Source organism: Schistocerca nitens, chromosome 12 (assembly GCF_023898315.1).
Source record: "Schistocerca nitens isolate TAMUIC-IGC-003100 chromosome 12, iqSchNite1.1, whole genome shotgun sequence".
Taxonomy (NCBI): domain Eukaryota; kingdom Metazoa; phylum Arthropoda; class Insecta; order Orthoptera; family Acrididae; genus Schistocerca; species Schistocerca nitens.
The window spans coordinates 144,551,098-144,568,691 of record NC_064625.1 but is presented as its reverse complement, the minus strand read 5'-3'; the positions used below and the strand labels follow the sequence as shown (position 1 = coordinate 144,568,691).

The 17,594-nt window shown below is 45.7% G+C and overlaps 1 protein-coding gene across 2 annotated transcripts in view; it reads right to left on the bottom strand.

The window, feature by feature from the left end:
• Positions 1–17,594, bottom strand: part of LOC126215276 (epidermal growth factor-like protein) — a 188,235-nt gene that overhangs the window by 71,820 nt on the left and 98,821 nt on the right. For both annotated transcript variants that reach the window (XM_049941964.1, XM_049941965.1), the window contains exons 4-5: positions 14,248–14,384; positions 2,574–2,760 (exon numbers count right to left, since the gene is read on the bottom strand). In XM_049941964.1, the coding sequence (XP_049797921.1) occupies positions 2,574–2,760; positions 14,248–14,384 (324 nt within the window). The remainder of the gene's footprint in view (positions 1–2,573; positions 2,761–14,247; positions 14,385–17,594) is intronic.

Genomic DNA, 17,594 nt, shown 5'->3' with positions numbered 1-17,594 from the left:
AGTAACACGGTGTTGGCTCTCCTGCCAACCACAACAGCAACTACTACTCCATTATTGAACAGGCGGTGGTTGTGCAGGTACCACATGTACTGTTGACACACATCCCACATGACACCTCTCAAGCATTAGTTATTTATTTATGATGTTAGTTGGAAGAAATGACACGGTGGCAACAGTGAGAGTTTACAATCATGGGCCAAAAGAAACGCTTCTTCTCACTGGCAGAAGTCAGGCACACGTGGGGCAAGAGAACTCTGGCACTTCTCCAAGTTAATTCTTAAACTCTCTTTCTTTATTTTCGGTCAGATTTTGCGGCTCCCCCTCTCCTGCACCTGCGCCATTGGTGTGAACCTATCTCGCCAAGGCCTCGGTACAGCCCTGTATAGGAGAGGTGCGGAAATGGATCCCTGTGGAACACCATTCCTCAGATATCTTTGTTTCCCCATAGCAAATACCTCTAACCGAAGTCACATAAAGAAGGCCGCAGTGGGAGGGTTGCAAAACGTGGATACTGAATAGGAGAGATGCCAGAATCGATCCCTTGCCAGATAATTTAGTATCCTTGCAACAAATATACAGGTTTATTCCAAATGATGGACCCACTTTCAAAACTTCGTATTTATTCAAGTATAAATCCAAAATGAACAAGCTTTACACCAATGACAAGAGGAAGTTTCAATTTTTTAATGATATTTGATAACAATTTCATAATTTGTAATTAATTAGTTTTTAATAATTATTATATAATAATTAAAAATGTGATAGGTGCCATAACTGTTCAATGTGGCCACACCGACGCGGTAGCCAAACTCGTCCAACACACGCGGAAGTGTATCTGCTGTTACTGAGTGCACGGCAGCAGTGATCCAGTTCTGCGGATCGTTCAGAGTGGTTGATAGAGGCGGTACATAAACAGCTTCCTTCACATAACCCCATAAACAGTCGCAGGGTGTGAGATCAGGAGATCTCGGTGGCCAAAGGTGCAGAGCCAGATCCTCAACTCCCCTGCGACCGATCCAGTGCTGAGGAACGGAGTTACTCAAAAAGCCTCGTACATCACGGTGCCAATGGGCGGAGCTCCATCCTGTTGGAAAATGAAGTTCTGGGAATCTTCCATAACTTGAGGGAACAGCCATTGTTCCAACATATCCAGGTACCTGATTCCCGTTTCAGCTCTTTCCGCAAAATAAAATGGTCCCTAAACCTTTGCAGGGCTACAGCACAGAACACGTTGATCTTTGGTGAGTCTCTTTCGTGTTGCAGTGGTGAATGTGGATTTTCCAACCCCCATGTGCGCGAACATTGTGTCTGTCTGACTTTTCCACTTAGGTGGAACGTCGCTTCATCGCTAAAAATTACGCGATGAAGAAATGCGTCATCCTCCATCTTTGCTAGCACATAACCACAAAATGCGAGACGCTTCTCTTTGTCATTTGGGTTGACAGCCTGCACAAGTTGTAATCGGCAGGGCTTGTAGAGCAAACGCCGTCTCAGAACTTTCCATACAGTCGGTTACGGTATTCGAACTTGTCGACTGGCTCTGTTGTTAGACATACTAGGACTGCGCACAGAACTTCCTCGAATCCGTCAGACATTATCCTCTGACACACGCGGTCAGCCTTTTCCTTACACAAACTCCCAGTCTGTTTAAATTGCTTAAACCAATGGCTAATGCTTTTGTGAGTTGGTGGTCTAATACCGAATTTGGCACGAAATGCCCGCTGCACTGCAATTTGAAACTCACTTTTCGTGAACTCAAGAACTCGGAAAACCTTGTACTCCACAGTAGCTATCTCACTCACAACTGACAGTGAAACGGAATGACGGCCCTATTGCCGCGCTAACTCCACCAGCCGCTTCTGAAACCATCACCGCTCGCCAAAAACTTTGAAACTTCCTCTTTTTATTAGTATAAAGCTTGTTCATTTTGGATTTGTACTTGATAACATACGAATTTTGAAAATAGGTCCATCATTTAGAGCACTGTATCCAACCTAGATCGCATTTAGCACACCACAGTGTGCGAATTGCAAAAACCCGTCAGGGTAGCCGAGAGTGCTAGTGAGCTGCTTCCTGGGCTTGGGTAGGCGCCCCGGCCCCTGATCGAATCCACCTGGCGGATTAACGACGACGGCCGATGTGGTTTTTAGGCGGTTTTCCACATCCCAGTAGATGAATACCGGGCTGGTCCCCATGTTCCGCCTCAGCTACACGGCTTGCAGACATCTGAACACATTCACACTATTCTATGGATTACACTCCACGCAGACAGTTGCTGTACACTAATTCCATCCGGGGGGGGGGGGGGGGGAGATACGGGGTGGCGGCAGGAAGGGCATCCGGCCACCCCTTAAGCATTAACATGCCAAATCCGATTAACGATGGCTGACCCTGCGTCACTGCGGGAAAAGGCTCAAACGATAGATAGTGTGCGGATTGCAAAAGCTGGACACTGGGTATTAGAGGTATCAGAATGGATCCCTGTGGAACACCATTCCTCAGATGCCCATTCCTACACAAGTTCCAGAGATACTGCAGAGTGGAGCACTGTGTGTTGCCAGAGATGCACTCACCCCCGCAGACACTGGTACTGCTCCGTGGCGACGCACTCGGCCCCTAGGGCCTGGAGCCCGCACAGTGGGTGGCATCCGCTGGAGTCCAGCCCTCCGTAACCCTCCAGGCAGCCGCAGCGACCCGGCGCCACGCAGCGAGCGTTCTTGCCGCAGCCCACTGCGCACACCGGCTGGCAGTGGCCACCCTCTGGAAAAGGGAGAAGCGCCCTGAAGAGGCAGCGGCGCTGCTGTCCGAAACGTTGTCTAATACAGGGTGACACAGAAAAAAAAACTTAGCCGTTTTGGAACTGTTTCCACCCTTGGTCCAAAAATCAATGATTCTACGCTTTTGAACGTCACACAAATAACTTCATTTCCAAATGTTCAAATGTGTGTGAAATCTTACGGGACTTAACTGCTAAGGTCATCAGTCCCTAATCTTACACACTACTTAACCTAAATTATCCTACGGACAAACACACACACCCATGCCCGAGGGAGGACTCGAACCTCCGCTGGGAACAGCCGCACAGTCCATGACTGCAGCGCCTCAGGCCGCTCGGCTAATCCCTCACGGCACTTCATTTCCCCATTGCGACAACGTCTGAACTGTTATCAGCATCCTACAACACGCTTTATGTACCCTCAAATGCTAGTGCTACCACCTGCGGTATATGAGTGCTTATTGCTCAATGACGTCGAACATGAGTGGTGTTAACATTAATAGTAATGGATCGTGTACGACTGATGAATGGCTAGAGCTGTAAACTCATCAATTTTGCATTCTTCATTCTACAAACGTTCCAAAATACCTCTCTGGTCGCATGACACACGTCCAAGCTGTGGTCACGTTCGTTCTGTAACTCATGTAGTAGCACCATGTGAATGTTCTTCACAGCAGCATTGATGTCTTCTCAGGACTGTAACAGCGTTCTTGTCATTGGCGATACGTAAACACGGTCCTTAATGTACCTCCTAACGGAAAAGCCACAAGATGTTAAGTCAGGCGACCTGGAGGGGCCAAGGGGATAGAGTCGTGTGATATACATCTACATACATACTCCGCAATCCACCATACGGTGCGTGGCGGATGGTACCTCGTAGCACAACTAGCATCTTCTCTCCCTGTTCCACTCCCAAACAGAACGAGGGAAAAATGACTGCCTATGTGCCTCTGTACGAGCCCTAATCTCTCTTATCTTATCTTTGTAATCTTTCCTTGAAATGTAAGTTGGCGGCAGTAAAATTGTACTGCAGTCAGCCTCAAATGCTGGTTCTCTAAATTTCCTCACTAGCGATTCACGAAAAGAACGCCTCCTTTCCTCCAGAGACTGCCACCCGAGTTCCTCAAGCATTTCCGTAACACTCGCGTGATGATCAAACCTACCAGTAACAAATCTAGCAGCCCGCCTCTGAATCGCTTCTATATCTTTCCTCAATCCAGCCTGATAGGGATCCCAAACGCTCGAGCAGTACTCAAGAATAGATCGTATTAGTGTTTTATAAGCGGTCTCCTTTACAGATGAACCACATCTTCCCAAAATTCTACCAATGAACCGAAGACGACTATCCGCCTTCCCTACAACTGCCATTACATGCTTGTTCCACTTCATATCGCTCTGCAATGTTACGCCCAAATATTTAATCGACGTGACTGTGTCAAGCGCTACACTACTAATGGAGTATTCAAATATTACGGGATTCTTTTTCCTATTCATCTGCAATAATTTAAATTTACCTTTATTTAGAGTTAGCTACCATTCTTTACACCAATCACAAATCCTGTCCAAGTCATCTTGTATCCTCCTACAGTCACTCAACGACGACACCTTTCCGTACACCACAGCATCATCAGCAAACAGCCGCACATTGCTATCCACCCTATCCAAAAGATCATTTATGTAGACAGAAGACAACAGCGGACCTACCACACTTCCCTGGGGCACTCCAGATCATATCCTCACCTCCGATGAACACTCACCATCGAGGACAACTTACTGGGTTCTAATACTTAAGAAGTCTTCGAGCCACTCATATACTTGGGAACCAATCCCATATGCTCGTACCTTAGTTAGGAGTCTGCAGTGGGGCACCGAGTCAAACGATTTCCGGAAGTCAAGGAATATGGCATCCGTCTGATACCCTTCATCCATGGTTCGCAAGATATCGTGTGAAAAAAGGGCGAGTTGCGTTTTGCAGGAGCGATGCTTTCTAAAGCCGTGCTAATGCTTGGACAGCAACTTCTCTGTCTCAAGGAAATTCATTATATTCGAACTGAGAAAATGTTCGAGAATCCTGCAACAAACCGATGTTAAGGATATTGGTCTGTAATTTTGAGGATCCGTCCTTCTACCCTACTTATATACAGACGTCACCTGCGCTTTTTTCCAATCGCTCGGGACTTTACTTTGGGCAAGAGATTCGCGATAAATGCAAGCTAAGTAAGGAGCCATTACAGTACTCTCTGTAGAACCGAATTGGAATCCCATCAGGACCTGGCGTTTTATTTATTTTCAACCCATTCAGCTGCTTCACAACCCCAGGGATGTCTATCACTATGTCCTCCATACGGGAATCTCTACGAGACTCGAACGGCGGTATGTTTGTACGATCCTCCTGCGTGAAAGTTTTCTCAAATGCTAAATTTAAAATTTCAGCTTTCGTTTTGCTGTCTACCGTTGCCAGGCCAGACTGATCAGTGAGTGACTGGATGGAAGCCTTCGACCCGCTTACCGATTTTACGTAAGATCAGACTTTCCTTGGGTTTTCAGCAAGATCTTTTGCTAAGGTATGACGGTGGTAGCGGTTGAATGCTTCGCGGTTCGCTCTTTTTACAGCAGCACGAATCTCTACTAACTTCTGCCTGTCCTCATTCTCCCGATCTTTCTTGTACCGCGAGTGCAACGGCCTTTGCTTCCTGAGCATTCTCCGAATTGCGCTGTTAAACCACGGTGGGTCTTTTCCGTCCGTAACCCACTTTTTCGGCAGATACTTGTCCAATGCGTGATTTACAATGTGCTTAAAATATGCCCTTAATTCTTCCACGTCCGTCGTACTGGAAGTAAATGAAGTCGATTAATTTACTAAGTGGGATGCTAACAACTGCTTATCTGCACCACCATGCCCAACGCGGAAGTTCGTCGTTTACGTAGCGACCAACGTGGATGCTCCAATGGCGGGAGTGCCCCGTGTTGTTGCAAGATGAAATTCTCCGAGTCAACAGTCAGTTCTGGAAACAACCACAAATGTCAAGGTAAGAGGTGCCCGTGACTCTCTTCTCACAGACGAAAAACGGCGATACAGCTTCGTCTGTGACACTCCACAGAAATTAACTTACAGCGTATCACGGTCATGCGACACAATTTCATGAGGATTCTCATTGCCCCAGACTCCCACACTGTGACGGTCAACCTTCCCACAAAAATGGAAGGTTATTTCTTCGGTGCTTGCATTTATCGTCAATCTCTTGCCCAACGTAGAGTTCCGAGCGACTGGAAGAAAGCGCAGGTGACACTTGTATATAAGAAAGGTAGAAGGACGGATCCTCAAAATTACAGACCAATATCCTTAACATCGGTTTGTTGCAGGATTCTCGAACATGTCCTCAGTTCGAATATAATGAATTTCCTTGAGACAGAGAAGTTGCTGTCCATGCATTAGCACGGCTTTAGAAAGTATCGCTCCTGCGAAACGCAACTCGCCCCTTCTTTCACATGATACCTTGCGAACCATGGATGAAGGGTATCAGACGGATGCCATATTCCTTGAATTCCGGAAAGCGTTTGACTCGGTGTCCCACTGCAGACTCCTAACTTAGGTACGAGCATATGCGATTGGTTCCCAAATATGTGAATGGCTCGAAGACTTCTTAAGTAATAGAACCCAGTACGTTGTCCTCGATGGTGAGTGTTCATCGGAGGTGAGGATATGATCTGGAGTGCCCCAGGGAAGTGTGGTAGGTCCGCTGTTGTCTTCTGTCTACATAAATGATCTTTTGGATAGGGTGGATAGCAATGTGCGGCTGTTTGCTGATGATGCTGTGGTGTACGGGAAGGTGTCGTCGTTGAGTGACTGTAGGAGGATACAAGATGACTTGGACAGGATTTGTGATTGGTGTAAAGAATGGTAGCTAACTCTAAATAAAGGTAAATTTAAATTATTGCAGATGAATAGGAAAAAGAATCCCGTAATATTTGAATACTCCATTAGTAGTGTAGCGCTTGACACAGTCACGTCGATTAAATATTTGGGCGTAACATTGCAGAGCGATATGAAGTGGGACAAGCATGTAATGGCAGTTGTAGGGAAGGCGGATAGTCGTCTTCGGTTCATTGGTAGAATTTTGGGAAGAAGTGGTTCATCTGTAAAGGAGACAGCTTATAAAACACTAATACGATCTATTCTTGAGTACTGCTCGAGCGTTTGGGATCCCTATCAGGCTGGATTGAGGGAAGACATAGAAGCAATTCAGAGGCGGGCTGCTAGATTTGTTACTGGTAGGTTTGATCATCACGCGAGTGTTACGGAAATGCTTGAGGAACTCGGGTGGCAGTCTCTGGAGGAAAGGAGGCGTTCTTTTCGTGAATCGCTAGTGAGGAAATTTAGAGAACCAGCATTTGAGGCTGACTGCAGTACAATTTTACTGCCGCCAACTTACATTTCGCGGAAAGACTACAAAGATAAGATAAGAGAGATTAGGGCTCGTACAGAGGCACATAGGCAGTCATTTTTCCCTCGTTCTGTTTGGGAGTGGAACAGGGAGAGAAGATGCTAGTTGTGCTACGAGGTACCATCCGCCACGCACCGTATGGTGGATTTCGGAGTATGTATGTAGATGTAGATGTAGAACATCACCTTGGAGGCGAAATGTTCGTCCTTTGCTTCGTACTGTGTCATACAAAATTGATGGCGCCAGCCATAATCTTTCGGTTCTAATAGTGGCACGAGCTGCAAACCGGTTTGAAATGTAGCCGCCGTCGCCGACTGCTCCACACAGTTGGCTGCAGTATTCCATGTTTGTGGTTTGCGCGGACCGAACATTTTTACGTCGGCGACGAAATTTTCTCTCGCCCTCCCCATGCTTAGATGCTAGCACAGTTGGTCGGTTGATACTTTTCAATTTACAGAGACTACCAGTACTGTCAATACCAACGCGCAACGCTCTGTTTACATGGCGGTTCTTTTACACAATGCCTTTTGAATTCACGCTGTACTCTTATAACAAATAAACATCTCGCATATTGCAACACACAAAAACTTTTTTCTTGTTCTGTCGCTATTTTGTAAATACACTGCACTCTCGACACCAAGTAGTGTGCAGAGTGCGAATGCTGTGAGTTTACAGTTCTAAGAACACTATTTTGACCACGACTCTCACTCGGAACGTTTTGCAGATACTGCGCAGGTGCCATCGCAACTTCGGTTGCAATATCGTTAATCTTACGTTTCTCATAACTATGAAATTTAATTTAAAAAACGACAGACTCGTAGGGCAACCATGAGAGATTGTCATACTAAAAACTGGGTTAAATAGAATGGAAACTATATAAATAATTAATAAGATGAGCATTTCGGCGCCTAGTACCCGAACGTGCCGACCAATCATAAGCAGGTTTTTTCAGTACAATTGGCGGACTCCCCCACGGGAATGGTTCGTACTGTACCATCTGCTGCTTGTACCTCACTACACTTATGTACCATTTGCTACTTCACGTGTATCAAGCTGCATCAAGGCGAGCTTCTATCGAAATAAAATACTGGCGGCCAGAGCCAGGATTATCACAATCCTTGCATAGTAATCTCTGCAGGTCTACGAGGGTCACTCCAAAAGAAATGCAGACTATTTTTGTAAAAATAGAGTTTCCATTCTGCATGTGTGAAAGTTTTACAGTGTGCAGATACATCCTTCCCGCTTGTTTTCAAACTTAGTTCAACCTGTTCCCGTGAGTGGCGCTGTCACAGCATGCCTTCAAGATGGCTGCTACACTTGACGTTCGTCGGAAGCAACGTGCTGTCGTAGAATTCCTGTGCTGTGAAAATGAGACAGTGGGAAACATCCGCAAGAGGTTGAAAAAGGTGTTGGAGATGGCGTCGATCACAGCACAGTTAGTCGGTGGACAAGCAGGTTACGTGATGAAAGCGGGAAAGGCAATATTGAGGATTGTCCTCGCAGCGGCAGGCCTCGTGCTGCACACACTCCAGACAATGTGCAGAGAGTTAAAGAATTGGTGACTGCTGACAGACGCATCTCGGTGAACGAATTGTCACTCTACGTTGGGACAGGTGAAGGAAGTGTTTGCAGTATATTGAAAGTGTTTTCGTTAAAAAAAGTTTGTGGCAGGTGGGTTCCCAGGATGTTGACAGTGGATCGCAAAGAAACAAGAAAAACGGTATGCAGCGAACTTTTCGAACAGTACGAGAATGGTGCAGATGAATTTCTTGGAAGAATTGTGACAGGTGATGATACATGGGTCCATCATTTTTCACCAGACACGAAGAGGCAATCAATGGTGTGGCATCACGCAAATTCACCCAAGAAAAAAAAATTCAAAACGACACCTTCTGCTGGAAAAGTTATGGCTACGGTGTTTTTCGATTCCGAAGGACTCTTGCTTGTGGACATCGTGCCAAGTGGAACCACTATAAATTCTGATGCATATGTGACGACACTGAAGAAACTTAAAGCTCCACTGAGTCGTGTTCGGCGACATCGGCAAAAGCAGGATGTTTTGCTGTTGCGCGACAATGCACGGCCACATGTCAGTCAAAAAACCGTGGAAGCGATCACTAAACTCGGATGGACAACACTGAAACACCCACCTTACAGTCCTGACCTGGCTCCATGTGACTATCATCTCTTTGGGAAACTGAAAGACTCTCTTTGTGGAACAAGGTTTGAAGATGAAGACTCCCTTGTGCACGCTGCCAAACAGTGGCTCCAACAGGTTGGCCCAGAATTTTACCGTGCGGGTATACAGGTGCTGGTTCCAAGATGGCGTAAGGCAGTTGAGAGGGATGGAAATTATGTGCAGAAATGAAAAAAAATATTGTTCCTAAAGGATGTATCTACACACTGTACAACTTTCAAACATGTAGAGTAAAAGATGGATTTAAAAAAAATAGTGTGCCTTTCTTTTGGGGTGACCCTCGTACATCTGTACTCGCCAACCCACCTTGTAGTGCGAGGGGAAGGGTACTTTCGGTACCACCATCTCTCCATCCCCTACGCATCAGCACTGCCCCTATGTTAGCAAGACTGGCCACAGAAGCTACTGGTGACAGACCTTCTGAACACGGCGATGTTGCTGGTGGACACACACAGCCGTCGTATCTCGCTGTGGCTAGCTGACATAAACTGACCTCCATCTTTCAGATGACTATGTCCTCTCTGCACAGTAGGAGAATTGGTCGTGGATTCGCGTGACTCAGGATCTGGATGGAGAGATGTAACAGTGTAGAATGAAATGAAGTCTGACAGGAGCTAGTGGTCGAATCATAGGGTGCACTTTTCTTCAAGGGATGCCATTTTTAATTCTACTAATTTGCTTTGTGGTGGTTTACAAAACATATTTACAAGTGGCGTACTCACATTACAATGGTCTTTCATTCACTCGCATGTCACGCTGAAACGATGACACATTTTCAAGAAGATTTCGGGCTTGCAGCCGGTCGTCGTTAGCTTCCATCCACGATATTTCGACTGGACAACAGCCATCCATCCTCAGACTGACGAAGACGCCCTCCGTTTCACAATATATAGCGTGCAGCGAGTATTCCGCGCATGCGTCAAAATCATATGGAGAGATGAACCACACCGCCCGCCAGCAGCGCCCTCGCTGGTGAAACTGCAGAACTCAGCTGTCTTCGGCGTCGTCAGTTGCCGCGGCCATCGGAGTACTCTGACGTATTCGTCTGGAGCAGATCTTAGAGGTGACGGGGCTCCACGCATTATCTAGCTGGTAGCCATTGTCACGGTTCATAAGATTGTCTCTCATGCGAATTTCCACTGATTCTTTTATGACGGAGTCCCAATAGGATGTTGCTGTGGCCAAAATTGTTGTCTTGTCATACTCCATTGAGTGTCCAGTGGAAATGCAATGCTCAGCAATTGCAGACTTGCTAGGTTGCAAAAGGCGAGTACAGCGCTGATGTTCGGTTCTTCTACTGTTCGCAATGTTTGTCCTATATATGACATGCCACACTGACAAGGTATTTTATAAATTCCCGCCTTCCGCAATACGAGATCGCCTTTCACTGATCCCAGCAGGTCGGAAATCTTCGATGGTGGACGGAAAATTACTTTCACTTCGAAACCGTGGAGGATTCGTGCAATTTTCAAGGAAATGTTGCCAACAAAGGAAAGAAAAGCTAAAGATTTAGTAGGCGTGCTCTCTTCTTTCTCCACTCCCTGTTTCTTTGGCTTAATTGCAAGTGTCTTGCTAATTTTCCGGGTAGAATATCCATTCTCTTTGAAAACCCTCTTCAGGTGGGCAAGCTCTTCAGGCAAACTATCTGCATCTGACACTACATGAGCTCTGTGCACCAGTGTTTTAAGTACACTCATTGTTTGCGATGGGTGATGGCAGCTGGACGAATTTAAATACAAATCAGTATGTGTGGGCTTTCGATAAACCGAATGCCACAGAGAGCCATCACTCTTCCGTCTAACATCCAAGAAAGGGAGGCAACCATTTTTCTCTAATTCCATGGTAAACCGAATGTTCTCATGAATGGAGTTGAGGCAATCTAAAAACTCCATTAATTTTTGTTCTCCATGAGGCCACAGTACGGAAGTGTCATCCACGTACCTCCAAAAAACAGTTGGTTTGAGGGCTGCTGATTCATGAGAACATTCGGCTTACCTGAGGATGGCTGACAGTTGTCCAGTCGAAATATCGTGGATGGAAGCTAACGACGACCGGCTGCAAGCCCGAAATCTTTTCGAATATTCAGTGCACCGGGAAAATTTTAAATTTCACAATGACACGTGACTACGAAGGCTTTCCCGGCGTAATAATTGATAATATTCTTCTCGGGTATGCACCCGGATCATAACGTCTTCATGACACAATATTTCCGCGGTCCAACTGGCCGCCATCTTCAGGTGAGAGTGCTGGTGCACGGTCTCGCCGGAACTGACACATCTAGCAAACGCTAAACAGCGCCACAGTTTAGCTGTTAAGCCATATACTATCAAGATCAACGGGATGTACGTTCGACACGGAACCGATCACCTCTGCCGTCCCTTCACAACTGCCGCTTTGTTACCCTGACACAGAGTAGGAACTTTCTTCCTTGTGTTTTGGGCCAATCAAAGCCCTCCGTTTTGTTGTCTGCATATATGTTGCCTTCTGGGGTCAACCGTTGGCCATCTCCTGCCGTGGAGGATGTAATACCACGTCACCAGGAACGCTATGTGTCCCCCAGTTTACTTCCCATCTCCCTCTGCCTCGCTCGCTCCCCCCCCCCCCTCTCTCTCTCTTTCTCTCTCTCTCTCTCTCTCTCTCTCTCTCTCTCTCTCTCTCTCTCACACACACACACACACACACACACACACACACACTCTCCAGTGGCAACATGTTGCCCAATATTGCGTAATCTTAGGTATCATTCATTGACTACACGCTATTAATACAAGCATTATCACCCCTTCCTTACATTGCTGTTACAAGATTTTAAACATGGCTGCAACAGCAACTGTTGAAATTCTTCACGATAAAGAATGACAGCCAAAAACAGTTGCAGGATAAAAATTTATTAAAATTTCTTGACCAAGGTTTCGGTACATATAAATATACCTTCATCAGAAGTAAAAAATCTGAAATTACATCATGTAATGGAGATTAATTATTAATCTCCATTACATTATGTAATTTCAGATTTTTTACTTCTGATGAAGGTATATTTATATGTACCGAAACCTTGGTCAAGAAATTTTAATAAATTTTTATCCTGCAACTGTTTTTGGCTGTCATCCTTTATCATGAATTGCTGTTACAGTCACAAAAAAGGTGCACTATCTGTGTGACATCAGATCTCTTTAATTTTACCTTGATGGTGTTTCCACCAGATAGGCAGAGGCTGGACAAACATATGGAAACAAGATGAAACATGGGTGCCTGAACATACGGGGTGGCGCACGAAATGTGTTACCATTTTGTTTTTGAATATAAACTTCGTCAATACAATCTGAAGGTAAATATACTACAATGAAGAGCCGTCTATGGAGATTTGTTCTAGCTCAGCACATGCTCAATATGTCCACCATTTCGTTTCGTAATTTCCTTCAAACGAACAATGAAGTTAGTGATTACCCTACGGCACCTGTCTTCCGTAATTTCACTGGAAGCTTGAAGAATAAGTCTTCTGAACTCCATTGAATCACGTGGACGTTTCGGGAAAATTTTTTCCTTTAGGTACCCGCAACGAAAAAAGTCGCATGGATAGTCCAGACTATTGGGGGGCCAATTTTATCTGTTATTGAAGCGACCTGGAAACCTGAGTGAAATGATGCGCATGTCGAAATGCTCGTGTAAAAACTCCAACACAGTGTTTGCAGTATGTGGCCTTGCTCCATCTTGCACGAACCACTGCGTGTTGAAGGGCAAGGCAGTAGCAAGAAGCTGTGGAATGAAGCTATTGCGAAGCATGCTCAAATAACGTTCGCTGTTCACAGTTTCCTCAAAGAAAAAGGGTCCAATAAGTCCGTGACTGGAAATTGCTGCCCACGCTGTAATCCTCGGAGCATAATGCTGTCGTTCATGAAGCACTTGTTCGTTTTCAGTGGCCCAAAAGCGTACATTTTGTTTTAACCACACCGTCTAAATGAAAATCCGCCTCGTCCGAAAGCCAAACGTTGTTGAGTGTTTCTTTTCTATCCTCCGCCCACTGAGCAAACAGCAGTCTCTGCTGCTTGTGTTCTTCAGTGAGCTTCTGTGCACAGGTCATCTTGTATGGGTACATATGGAGGTCACTTTTAATAATGCGTTGAACGGAGTGTCTGGATATTCCCAGTTGCACTGCTGCCTTTCAACACGATTTCGCGGGACTTCTCTGTACAGCAACTCGTACCGTTTCAATATTCTCCGGCGAACAAACAGGCTTAGGCCGAGGCCGCTTCGCTTCCAATACTGTTCCTTCCTGTACAAATTTATCGTACAACCTTGTGGGTGGTCTTCTTGCAAGGGACCCACCGTGTGTTAAACTGTTGTCGAAAACGCCTCTGAGTCACAACAAGGCTTTTCGTTTCATCAAAAAGTAACACAATTGCCGATCATTGCTGTGTCGTCAGTCTTCCATTGTCAGCCATTGCTGCTTACTAGTCTCCTAGCGGCAGTATCGTGAATTACACGTCATTTCGTAACTCGTTTGTTTTCCCAAGCTCTGCTGGTACTGCTGTAGAGATCCCAGCGGGATATCCAATGTGCGTCGTAAACTGTGAAAGAAACAATTGGTAACACATTTGGTGCGCCACCCTGCAAATGTAGATGTCTTTTGTGTTTTCTGATGAAAGCTGGTTCTACCTCGGTGCCAGTGATAGCCACATGATTGTTAGGAGGGGGCCAGCTGAGGCCCTACAACCAACTTATCTGCATGATAGACACACTCAAGCAACATCTGTAGTTATGTGTATCAAGACTTGTAGCCTTAGTATCCAGAGACCCGCTGTGGTCAGACAGGAGCAGCAGGTACTCACCCTGGTGGCTGTAGCCCGGGTCGCAGGTACACGTGTGCAGGTCAGTGCAGGAACCGTGTTCGCAGCCTCGTAACTCGCACGGACTCAGGCAGCTGTTGTTCACTGGTGCTGCCAGGTAACCCTCCTTACAGCTGCACCTGTCGCACATGTCGTTAATATTTAGAGTGGCCAAAATAAATCTTGCTCTGAAAATACACTGAACAGAAACAATCTCAACACCAAAAAAATTTAATGTAGAGTAACGAATTCTGGAATACATTTGTCCAGGTAACACATTCAAGTGATTAGCATTGTAAGACGTCGTGGTCTCCTGACCTTCATTGCTTACATATTCCGCCCTCACAATCATATTCCGCACATCAAGGCGCTTCATTCGAACCCAAACTCGATAAAATAAAGTCAATGTTGTATGAATTCATGTAAACGATATGCAAACAACTAATAAATCGGAAGTGCGCACCGTGGTTGAAATACTCGAGGCTGGTGTACACACATACATTCCAGACACGACGGTCACAGAAGCTTTTAGTATGGGAGAGAAGCCGCACAACGGGACGCCGGTCCCTTCAGAGGAAGACCCAGCCTATGTCGGCCGGTGACCGCCCGTGTAGCGGACAGCGTGGGCCCGAGTGAAAGGGGGGAACAACCTCATGTTCGGCCTAAAAGCAAATCCCGCTACATTGTGTGGGAGCGGCCAGCCTACGCATTCTTTACACACAGCACGCAGTTTCAGAGATTTTCACAGGGAGACAGCAAACGCCAAACGCTGATTTCCGGATTGGTCGCCTTAAACGAAATGTCATTCTCCCGTTTTAGAAGAGCAATGCTGATTGGCAGACGATATTTCTGACGCCTTGAGCTAAAGGAATAATGGAAGAGACCGAAAGATAAACCCTCTTCACGTCTGGCGTTGAGAGGCACCGTTCCATTGTCGCTCTTGGAATGAGGAACAAGTCTCTCCTCAGTACTTCACTAGGAGAGCACCTCTGTCGAGAGCGAATCGAAGTGCGACTCTATATTGAATCCTTGCGATTAAGCATTGTTCATTGTGTTGGCCGACACACTTATTGTGCGGTGTGAACGGACAGAGTTATAGTTAAACGCCTGCAAGCGAATTTTTGAGTCGCATCGCAGTGGACTTGTTATCTGACCGGTGTACCATGCCAATAGTTAGACTAGGGGCGAATAGGAGTCCTCGACTTCATTAAGGCGTAGGGAGAGTTTGATTGGCGAAGGTCAATCCAGATAGAACGAGAGTTATCTTATTTGTCAGCAGCGAGCGGCGCAGACGGCAGTCATCGCAGCTTACGGTATTGTGCGCTACAGCTATTGCGAGCCCCATATTTCCTCCACAACAGTACACTTCACTGCATTTCACACGCGACAGCCTCGACCGTACCTAGCAACATTCTAAAGGATAATTATTCAAGTTGAGTAGGCGCGCCTCTCAGCCATTCTGCCAAGTTAATAGCCATCTTAAACTTTGTACAGAAATTTCATTAGCGAATCCTATCCTTGAGAGGTAACTTCACATTCCCAAAAGAACCAGGATACAACTTGTTCAATTCATAACTAAAAGTGCCATTGAGATTTCTCACAATTTTTGCAAAATAAATAATAATTTTCGTTAGTTTCATGTTTTTCTTACACTAACTAGCACTACTCCAGTACCCAGGTGTCGACTAGTTACGTAAGAAATTTTGTGAACTTTGTGTCATTCCCTTACAGTGGACGACTCCAGAAGACATTTATTGCTGAAAGTTTTTCAGGCATTTCTCTTTAGAACGTTAGGAGCGTCTGTCTGACTTCTGTAGTAGTGTGGGAGTGGATATTGCATCTTGCAGGAGCCACAGGGTAAAGGGTACATCTCAGATAAATCCGTTGCGCAGAATAACAGATCAACCCCACGCACACAACATTGCAAGATCACAGGTTAATGTAAGCGCGAGTTCAGCCATTGCAAATGTAAAATGATGGTATATTAATAACTGGTGTACCGACCAGACTGTTGAATGCAAGCATGCAAACGTCCATGCACTGTGTTGCACATGTGCCACATGTCAGTTAGTGGGATGAAGTAGCAAGACTGTTGCACTTGGTCGGTCAATTCAGGTACGGTTAATGCTGTTTGTGGATGACGGTGGAATTGTCGCCCGATGTAGTCCGCTTATGTGCTCGATTGGCTACGGATTTGATGATTGAGCATGCCGAGGCTGCATGTCGATACTCTGTAGAGCATGTTGGGTTAGAATAGCGAACTTTATCCTGTTGGAAAACACCCCCTAGAATGCTGTTCGTGGCTGTCAACACAACAGATCGAATCACCAAAGTTGCAGTCAACATGTTTGGGATAACCACGAGAGAGTACGGCGGAGCGGATTGGTTTCTCACTATCTTTTAAATGATCAATCCACCTACCTGGATAGGTTTCACGTCGTCTGTGCCTTCACTCTGCGATGGTAGATATTAAATCTGCGTTGGCGAAAATTCGACTAAATACCTGCAAAGTCACATACTCCAGTCCATGGCAGTAGCTAAAAGTTAAAAGCAGTAGCTAAAAGTTAGTTACACTATCGATCGTTTAGGATTATTGCATGACTCGTTGGAAAAAAATGTCTACAATTTCCTTTAAGTTGGTTTATTGTCTTCACAGCAAAGCTCTGAGCACTATCTACATCCATACTCCGCAAGCCACCTGACGGTGTGTGGCGGAGGGTACCTTGATTACCTCTATAGGTTCTCCCTTCTATTCCAGTCTCGTATTGTTCGTGGAAAGAAGGATTGTCGGTATGCCTCTGTGTGGGCTCTAATCTCTCTGATTTTATCCTCATGGTCTCTTCGCGAGACATGTGTAGGAGGGAGCAATATACTGCTTGACGCCTCGGACAAGGTATGTTCTCGAAACTTCAACAAAAGCCCGTACCGAGCTACTGAGCGTGTCTCCTGCAGAGTCTTCCACTGGAGTTTATCATCTCCGTAACGCTTTCGCGATTACTAAATGATCCTGTAACGAAGCGCGCTGCTCTCCGTTGGATCTTGTCTATCTCTTCTATCAACCCTATCTCGTACGGATCCCACACTGGTGAGCAGTATTCAGGCAGTGGGCGAACAAGCGTACTGTAACCTACTTCCTTTGTTTTCGGATTGAATTTCCTTAGGATTCTTCCAATGAATCTCAGTCTGGCATCTGCTTTACCGACGATCAACTTTATATTATCATTCCATTTTAAATCACTCCTAATGCCTACTCCCAGATAATTTATGGAATTAACTCAAAAATTCAAATGGTTCTGAGCACTATGGGATTTAACTTCTCAGGTTACAGTCCCGTAGAACTTAGAACTACG